The 10092-nt window shown below is 39.5% G+C and overlaps 1 protein-coding gene across 1 annotated transcript; it reads right to left on the reverse strand.

Annotated features, from left to right (window-relative positions):
• Positions 1-648: 648 nt before the first annotated feature.
• Positions 649-9396, reverse strand: rnf150a (ring finger protein 150a). Its single transcript, XM_056247220.1, has 7 exons — positions 8689-9396; positions 4624-4874; positions 4457-4528; positions 3403-3485; positions 2340-2436; positions 2042-2258; positions 649-830 (listed from the first exon to the last, which is right to left on the reverse strand). The coding sequence occupies exons 1-7, from the start codon at positions 9140-9142 to the stop codon at positions 712-714; spliced, it is 1293 nt and encodes a 430-aa protein (XP_056103195.1). The 5' UTR covers positions 9143-9396; the 3' UTR covers positions 649-711.
• Positions 9397-10092: the final 696 nt, after the last annotated feature.

The following is a 10092-nucleotide window of genomic DNA, read 5'->3' on the forward strand; positions in this document are numbered from 1 at the left end:
CTTGAGGGTGAGTGAATCATGGGCTAATTTTCAATTTTGGGTGAACTATCCCTTTAAGCACTCCAAACCGGAGTGACACTTTATTCAGCAGTGTGCATGCGGCCTGAGACTCTATAGATGACAATACTTTGTCAAAACTAGTGGAAAGAATGTGCTTTAACTGTGCTTTTGTGGCATTATGACATACAAGCCCTGCCTCTCTGGATACGGCTGCTAAAACACTCACCATATCATAAACTGGGTTCTACTTCATAGGGAAGATCATGTCGTCACAATGCAAAAATAGCGTCCCGCGTACGATAAGCACAAATAGCGTCTGTGAGACGACACCGGTTAGAGCACATGCTAAACGCTTTAGACACTCAAAGCAAATGTAGGCCACATTCCTCGATGCATTACATCTATTGATTTTGGAATATACTGGTTTGTACTGGCAGTGATCCCATAGGGAAGTTGAAACAGTCAAATTTTCCCAAAAGTAAAAGCGAAAACATCCCTCTTAGGACCATGTGGCTTTTCTAGTCAAGCTCCGGACAGTAGACGCCATGAGGTTGCTAAAGCCAAGAGGACGAGGACAGGCAAGCTGTTTTTATAGTGGTGTCAATGAGGTCAAAACAAGGAGGTCGCACACCTGTGCTGCTATTCTCGTGCTCTTTTACCGTCCCGCTGCATTCCTGCTCCGTTCATGGCACCAAGAGGCTTCAGTAATCTTCAGGACTTCACATCGTCCTGCTCTGGATCGGACTGGAGCTCTACCTCGGACGGGACGAGCTCCACTGGCATGATGAGTGAGGTGTCTGAATCGTTGCTCATGGAGGGCTGGTGCTCACCTGAAACAACAAAGAACATTACAAATGCCGTTTTGGCGCCAAATCTAGTGTGATGCGTCATTTTTGAATTTTGAATAAAAACGTGAATGAGATTTCAGAGCTTCGGTGGAGGACTAATGGCTTGGAAGATTCATATAGATTACTTTCATGGTGTTTTTTGTCCTTTCTGAGGCTTGATGGACTTATTTGCAGTGCTTGTGAGCAGAAACTAATCTAGTCTATTAATCTGACTAGAGCTGCGATGGAGAACCAGGACAGGCTGTGCTTTTATTTGCCAAACGGTACCAAAAAAAAACCCAATGACCTAAATATAAGAGAGCTGAAAGTAGATCACACAGAAGACCACTGGAACAGACTCAAATAATCAAATCCAGATCGAAGAGATGTGGAGGTCAACGTGAGATTTCATGTCGGAATTAAAATTCCTTTTAGACAGAACCATTATGCATTATATGGAAACATTTCTTTATTAGGACATTTTCCATATTTTGATAGACCCTCTTTTGAGTTTCATAATTTTTTTTTTTTTTTAAATATATATATTCCCAATTTTTTTTAATAATGATCTTCTATAAATTGTCCAGTTGTAAGGATTTTTAAAAATAATTGTATACAGATTGCATCGTCAAAATAGCAATTCTAAATTCATTTAGTATAAAAAAAAACGTTTAGAAATTTCCCAGCCCTGGAAATCACCATTTTAAAATGTCCTAATATTTCAAGGTTTTCTTTGACCGTGAGAACTGTGATTTATCAATATTTAGGATGCACTACCTTTCAAAAGTTTGGGGACAGTACACTTTTTGAAAGAAATTAACAATTTTATTCAGCAAGGTTGCATTAAATTGATCAAAATTGATATTAAAGACATTTATAATGTTATAAAGATTGATTGAACTGTTTATTCATCCAAAAATCCTCAGTAATGATGCTGAAAATTCAGCTTTGATCACTGGAATAAATTACATTTTAATATATATTATTACAATAGAAACCTTATTTTAAATTGTAATAATATTTCACAATATAACTATTATTTTTGTTCAAATAAAAAACTTTTGAACGGTAGTGTATGTCACGAATTCATTTATAATTACTCAAATATAATATTCATGAATAATTACTTAACTTATTTTCTCCAGAAAATGTTTATGTCAAGATTGGTCGGAGTAATGTAAGACACACACCCGCTGGGTCATCCATATACTCACTGCTGGCGATGTGGTGGCTCTCTCCGGCCGGCGGGAACGGGAACGAGTCCATCTCGAGGTAAATGTGTGACAGGCCCGTTGTTCTGAGCGCTGGGTCCAGGACCACCGAGCTCTCGCCCACGGAGACCTCACTCGCCCCCGTCACAAGATTGGTGGGCGGCCCGCTGATGGACATCTCATAATCAGGAGGCATGTCATCAGAACAGTCTGTATTGGGCTGTTTGAACGGAAAATTCCAGCTTATTTCGAGCAAAACTCAAGGTCATATGTAAAGGCCATGGCAAGCTTCGACTCTTACCGGGATGCCCAGGGCTTTAAGGATGTTCATTTTGCACATGGGACAGGTTCTGTGGTCCTGAAGCCAAGGGTCCACACAGGTCTTATGGAAGACGTGACTGACAATAACAGCACAGTTACTTACTCAAAAAGACCCGAAAAACATGTTTAACACTTTTCAAACACATTTGAAAGAGGAACTATTATGTTTTTTTTTTAATGTTCATCTTTCTTTAGTGTGTGATGTTGCTGTTTGAGCATGAAAAAGGTCTGAAAAGTCTAAAAGTCCCTCTGACGGGACGGGAGTTATTCTCTATATCAGTGTCACTGTTTCTGAACTCCCTGAAACGCCTCCATTGTAGTCTTGAGTTTCCTGTCGGGAGCACGTCACAATATTCCTCATTTAAATAATTCCCGCCCAAGGCATGCTAAATAAATGGGCGGGGTTTGTTAGAGTTGACCAATCACAACACACTGGTCCAGCCAACCAATCAGAGCACAGTGTGCTTTTCAGAAGGAGGGGCTTCATAGAGACAGGAACTAAACCGAGCGTTACTGACAGACTGGGAAGAGAGGGGCTGCAACAATGGAGAATGTGTGAAAAACTGTGTTTTTTAAAACATTCAAGCATGGAAACATTCTAGTAGACCTTAAAAACAAAATCAATACTTTGTAAAAGAGCTCTTTTATGCATTTAATGCGTTAAAACGGTTTTAAATTTGTCTTTGCATCATTGGCTATTTGAGCAAAACAGTTACATCCTTAAACTGTTGTGTAAAAACTAACATAAGGTAACAAACTAATTCATGCAAAAGTCACGTTAATTATTACCACAGTTATTATTATTACAATTATTAGACACATTGTACGCAATGCTTTGGCATGGTAATGTTCATATCGATGCTGCACTATTGGCAACTTAAAGTTGTACAGATTAAAAGATGATGGTTTTAGTTCAATAGTTTTTGGTTGAACTTCAATACGGCCAAGTAACGCTACCTACACTAATAATGCATCATGCATAGTTTTAAGCAGAATCAGACTTCATCATTTCATAATACTTTTATGTTTGCCTGAAATCTTACCGACACGGCAGAATCCTGACGACGTCATTAGGTTTGTAGTCTTCGATACACACTGCGCAGTTGTCAAAGTCCGACTCGGTTTCCTAGAAACAGGGGGCCGATAAATGTAGTGAGTAACCGCACGTGAGCACTTTATGTGTACACTTCCCTGAAATCTCCATTAGACAGACGGGAACATACAGTCATAAAGCGCGTCTAATGTGAATGAATCACAGATGGGTGTTACAGGACAGGATTCAGACAGCAGATCAAAGATACTCCATAAAAAGACATGGTGAAACGTCACACATCGGAAGCGTCATTGGAGAGTTGCTTTTTGTTTTATATAAGCTTTTATCATTTTCTCTTCAAACGTGATTCTTGCAATAAGAATTTTGAATCATAACAATACGTTTTATACCGGTGTTCAAAAATTTGAGGCCAGTATGATGTTTTTTTAAATACTTTTATTAAGCAAGGATGCATTAAATTGATCAAAAGTGACAGTATAGTAATTTATAATGTTACAAACAATTTAAATTTCAAATAAATGCTGTTTTTTTGGGCTTTCTATTCATCAAAGAATCTCGAAACAATCAGTTTCTACAAAAATATTAATCAGCACAACTGTTTTTAACCTTGATAATAATCAGAAATGTTTCTTGAGCATCAAATCATCATATTAAAGTGATTTCTGAAGGATCATGTGACACTGAAGACTGGAGTAATGATGCTGAAAATTCAGCTTTGATCACAGGAATAACTTACATTTTACAATATATTCACATAGAAAACAGCTATTTTAAATTGAAACAATATTTCACAATATTACAGTTTTTACTGTATCAAATAAACGCAGCCTTGGTGAGCAGAAGAGACTTACTTCAAAAACATTAAACTAAAAAAACGTTCTTTGATCATATTGATAAATGATGTTTTTTTGTAAGAAAAGACTAACTTGGAAGGACAATGAGTTTTTGGATTATAATTATCGCATTATTGCATTGAATAAAGTGCTTGAAACGTTTCACAGTCCTCAAATACCAAGAAGTCTGAAGAGAAAACCAAACCAAACCTTGTCCCCCTTCCTGATGGTCCGTACTTGTAACTTGCTTAAGGCCTTTTTCGCAGCGTCACCCAGTCGCCTCTGCAAAAGACATGAATCATGCTATACTGAAATGTCTCCCTTTAAGGTTTGTGGTGTAAAGGAAAGGCTGTGTTGTTGGCGTGGCTCTACAGCACCTGGTTGCGGTCTCGGGCGTTGGCGTAGCGAAACCTCTGGATGTAGTAGAAGACCAGCCACGCGAGAGAGATGATCATCAGGACGATGAAGGAGATGGAGACGAACACCACAGAGGTGCGGCTCACGTACTTCTGCAGGTTCCTCGTGCCGATGCTGATGTGCATGGCCACCGTTACGTTCTTCTCCAACAGGGCCACGATCTCACGGCCTTTAGGCTCGGGAATCATGATCGCCACCACATCGCCCGTACCTGGAGGAACGACCTGGGGTTCAAATCTCAAATGATTCACTCAATGGAAGCGCTAGAGGCAACGAACGACGCACTTCACAACGCACAAACACACCAACACTGCACTGTCGAACACAATCCTCATCATTAAATGTCAAATCTACACAAGTTTTTAGAAGGAAAGGTGGTACACAGAATCTGTCTGGCGCTTCATATATAGAAGGAGGTTCCATCATGAGATCATTTCATGGATTTAGATTTTTTTTAAATAAGCAGCTTGTAAACCAACTTTATCAGTAGAATTTAAGCATCTACCTATCCATCCATCCATCCATCCATCCATCTGTCCATCCATCCATCCGTCAATCCATCCATCCGTCCGTCCGTCCATCCATCCATCCGTCCATCCATCATCTACCTATCCATCCATCCATCCGTCCATCCATCCATCCATCCATCCATCTGTACATCCATCCATCCGTCTATCCATCCATCCGTCCGTCCATCCATCATCTACCTATCCATCCATCCATCCGTCCATCCATCATCTACCTATCCATCCATCCATCCGTCCATCCATCATCTACCTATCCATCCATCCATCCGTCCGTCCATCATCTACCTATCCATCCATCCATCCGTCCATCCATCATCTACCTATCCATCCATCCATCCGTCCATCCATCCATTCATTCAACATCCATCCATCTGTCTGTCAGTCTATCTATCCATCCATCCATCCATCCATCCATCCATCCAATCATTTAACAGCCATCCAATCATCCATCCATCTGTCTGTCAGTCTATCTATCCATCCATCCATCCTCCAACTAATCATCTATCAATCCATCTATCCATCCGTCTGTCTGTCTATCCATCCAATCATCCATCCATCTGTCAGTCAGTCTCTCCATCCATCCATCCATCTTATCATCTATCCATCCATCCATCCGTCCCGCCATTCATCCATCCATCTGATCATCTATCATCCATCCATCTATCCGTCTGTCTGTCTATCCATCCATCATCCATCCATCTATCCGTCTGTCTATCCATCCATCATCCATCCATCCATCCGTCTGTCAGTCTATCTATCCATCCATCTAGTCATCTATCTATCCATCCATCCATCCATCTAATCATCTATCCATCCATCCGTCCATCCATCCGTCTGTCTGTCAGTCTATCCATCCATCCATCCAACCCTCTATCTATCCATCTATCTGTATGTCTGTCTGTCAGTCCATCCATCCATCTAACCCTCTATCCATTTATCTATCTGTCCGTCTATCCATCCATCCAATATACAGTATTCATATCAGCACAAAAAATTCTAAAATTAGGAAAGAAAAAAATGAATTATAGCATGAATAGCGTGAATTTGAATACATGCATTAAATTGTCTTAATAATGCTTTTCTGGGCAATTCTGTCTGTTTTCATGATCCTTTGTAATGTTTTTAGTGGTTAGATCATGGATAGATGATTAGATGGATGGATGGATAGACAGACAGACAGACGGATGGATGGATAGATGGATGGATATTTTTGCATTTAAACAGTGCGTTTTGCTTGTTTGAAGAGGGGCAGTTTTTCAATGTATGTCTTCTGTACCATTCTGTTAAAGTCTGCAGGACACGTGTAGCATCACCTAACATTTATCATATGAAACTGAAGACTTCACACATCTCTCTGGACTCATAACTTCCTGTTTGCCTCTGTTTGTCATTTCCTCCTTAAAATCAGAACAGCTGGACTAAACTGTAACAAAGCCAGATGGTGTGTTTAGGCTGTTGTTCAAGTATGTGAAACAGTAACATCTCAAGCCAAAGTTGAAGAATCCAGATGTGTTCATCCCTGATGTACGTGTAATGCTCATGGGCAAAAGAGTTTCTCAGATGATTTCCACAATGTTGCTCATTTTCATTACTCCAAAAATAAAATGAAGTATTTTTGTGAAGTGATGAAGTCAATTTTGGCACGAAAATAAACATTTTATAGACTGGGAAGAGAGAATAGAGGGTTTCTGCAACTTTTGGCATCAGCTCTCTTCGAATTTGGAAGGACTTCCCAGTTGCAAATATTGTTTCTAAGGATGACATTATTATGCAAACATTGAAAATGTATCCATTAAATGTTTACATTTTAAATAAACTTATAAAAAGAGATACACTGACTGAATAGAGGTGAAAAAGAGTTCTGTTGAGAGGCTTATGGGATGTTGTAAAGAAAACCAGAGGGTTATAATAAGGTTAAGGGTGAGGATAATAATGATGAACTATCCCTGTAACCTAAACAAGGCATATATCTGCTTTAAAGGGATAGTTCACTTTGAAATAAATTTTTGGTATGTTTTAGCTTACCTCAAGGGCATCCACGATGTAGGTGTCTTTGTTTCCGCAGAAGTTTCAATTTTTATATTTTTAGGTCTAACCGTTCTTGTCTGTCAGTCATATAATGCAGGTCTATGGTCACCACCTCAAAGAGCATGCACAGAGAAGTCGAGCGGTTTGTGTGAGAAAACGAACAGTATTTATATCGTTTTTACCTCTTGTAACCACAGCCACGTCCAAGTGATCTGAGGGCGCGGGCGCTTCGGTCTGTGCGTTACAAGAGGTAAAAACGATATAAATACTGTTCGTTTTCTCACAGAAACCGCTCGTTTCGTGTCTTAGGCCATCAATGTGTACTTACATTTACGAGTCATTAAATCATGTTTAATTTGGACTTCTCTGTGCATGCTCTTTGAGGTGGTGACCATAGACCTGCATTATATGACTGACAGACAAGAACGGTTTGACCTAAAAATATCAAAATTGAAACTTCTGCGGAAACAAAGACACCTACATCGTGGATGCCCTTGAGGTAAGCTAAAACATACCAAAAATTTATTTCAAAGTGAACTATCCCTTTAATCGTCATATGCAGAATATTCTGTCTGAACACTGTTGCTCTTCATGACACTGATGAAAGTGGATCGGACTGAGCAGCACAACACACTTGTAGCCAATCAGCGGTAAGGGGCGTGTCCACTCATGATAGGGAAAGAGAGCGTGAGCCAATCGACAGAAGGGGGCGTGTCCAATGAGAGGAGAGAATGAACCAATCAGCAGTAGGGCTAGGGGGCAAATCCACTCATGATGGGGGAGAAGAGTGTTAGCAAGATTTGAAGAAAGACTGTAGAAAGAGAGATGGCTGAGAGACATTACAAAAGAGAAAAGGTCAGAGTAATATCTGGAAAAAAAGGGTTATGATCAGGCAAGAGCTTTAAGGCCCATCAGTTACGATAAACGGAAGCTCAAGAATGTTCGCTTGACGTGTGAGAACCAACGAGGTTCATTCGTGTTTTACGAAGCACATTTGAGCTTCTGTTTATGTTTGCTGATCAATGTTTATATGTGGATAAAAGCCTCAATTAAATCTGTTTGTCATATAAAGTGATCAAGTCTCTTCAGAAAATTTGGACTAAACCCATCAATTCATATGGATTAGTTTTACGATCGCTTTATGAACTTTTTTTGAAGCGTCAAAGTGGTAGTTGCGTAGACTGTCAATGGAGGGACAGAAATCTCTCAGATTTCATCAAAAAGATCTTCTTTTGCGTTCTGAAGATGAACAAAAGTCTAACGGACACGGGGGTAAGTAATTAATGAGAATTTTTTTTTTTTTTGGGGGGTGAACTAACCCTTTAAGTGGGACATAAAGTTGATCTTTATTAATGAAAGTGGCCTCATAAACTTGGGATACAGTGCACAACTTGTACTTTTAGCATAAGTTAATGGGCAAAATTCCATTGGAGAGCAAATGCAGAAGAAAAGAGAGTTGTGTCCTCTTACCGTGATGTGGCATAGTAATGGTGTCATTAGAGTTGCTGAAGCCCACATTGAAAATGACCACAGCAGATGCATTGAGAGCAGCAGCATGTCGGATCTTCTCCCTGTAGGTACAGTTTCCTCTGGATATCAGTGCTATCCACGGGATGTTGGGATGGGGAAGGGCAAATTTAGTGTTACTGTCACATGCCTGTCTGTCCAGCAGATGAGATGGCATAAACACAAACCCCCTGGCATCTCTTTTAGGAGAGTGCTCCCCATATCTGCCACATTCACTCTTGTCTGTCTTCATTTGAGATGTCACCGGGTCCAGGTAAGTGATGTTGACGAAAGCAGTGTACCATTCCTCTTTCTCTGCCACTGTGAAGTCCAAACACAGCAAATGCACGAAGCAAAAGGACAGCAGCCACGTAGACAGGGCAAGACTCCTGCAGGCTTGGTTTAGGGACATTGCCATGTTTTCAGAAATGATCCCAAACAAGCCGTTTTCAAGCTGGGGAACGTCTTTATCCCACTTCTTTTTCAGTATATGATGATTCTTGAGTGCGGCATCACTTTGCAACCCCACAACACAACTAGAGGGCCGTCAGATCGAAACATCTCTCTGTCCAACGCCGTCGTCCTTTAAAAGTAGCTTATAGATGCAGTCCACCATCATGTCAATTCACCCAGCAGCATTTGCGCCTGTGTGACGGACATCGAGGTTGCCAGATATTATTACTAAACCTACACTGTAGAGAAATCATGCAGTTGTTGGAGAATGACGCAAGATATAATTCAATATGAAGCAATAGAGAACTCAAAGCGTGTATATTGTAATTCAATATAACAACAACAACAATAAAAATATTTTAAAAAATGCCCGGAATCAACACAACAAGTCAAGTCACCTTGATTTATAGCGCTTTTTACAATACAAATTGTTTCAAAGCAGCTTTACAGTGATAACAGGAAAATAATACAACAAAGTTTGTTTCCGCTCTACAGCAGATCTAGAAGAAAATAGTGTCATAGTCGAGCTTAAGTAAGTTCAGTGATGGTTTCATTTCTGTTGTAAAAAAAATAGTTATTAATTTAGTTAATTTATCTATACAGCCGCTCTGGAGAAAACAGTGGTCATCTTCCAGCTCAGTTCTCATATAATGGTGTCAATGCATGCAGATAATATTTTTGAATATTAATGCAACAGAACACAAAGGTAGAACACAAGATGGAAATTGCTGATCAATCAAATACAGCATCTTTGCGTTTTATTTAATTAAATAACATATTATATAAAAACAACAGTGCAATAATATGAAAATATAAATATTATAAAATAATCGGCTATTAGAAAATAAAGCAGTCTTAGCAGATTTAGAAGTTACATTTTTTTTTTTAGATATAGCTACTGCTTAAATAAATGTT

This window comes from Rhinichthys klamathensis, unplaced genomic scaffold (assembly GCF_029890125.1).
Source record: "Rhinichthys klamathensis goyatoka isolate OS25496 unplaced genomic scaffold, OSU_Roscu_1.1 h1tg000044l_1, whole genome shotgun sequence".
Classification (NCBI taxonomy): Eukaryota; Metazoa; Chordata; class Actinopteri; order Cypriniformes; family Leuciscidae; genus Rhinichthys; species Rhinichthys klamathensis.

What these genes read in the sequence shown, in the direction of transcription:
- rnf150a (XM_056247220.1), bottom strand. Translation starts at nt 9,142, where the DNA reads ATGGCAATGTCCCTAAACCAAGCCTGCAGGAGTCTTGCCCTGTCTACG. An exon ending in CATTACTATGCCACATCACG is followed by an intron (nt 4,875 to 8,688) that starts GTAAGAGGACAC and finishes TCGTTCCTCCAG; the next exon opens with GTACGGGCGATGTGGTGGCG. An exon ending in ACGCCCGAGACCGCAACCAG is followed by an intron (nt 4,529 to 4,623) that starts GTGCTGTAGAGC and finishes TGTCTTTTGCAG; the next exon opens with AGGCGACTGGGTGACGCTGC.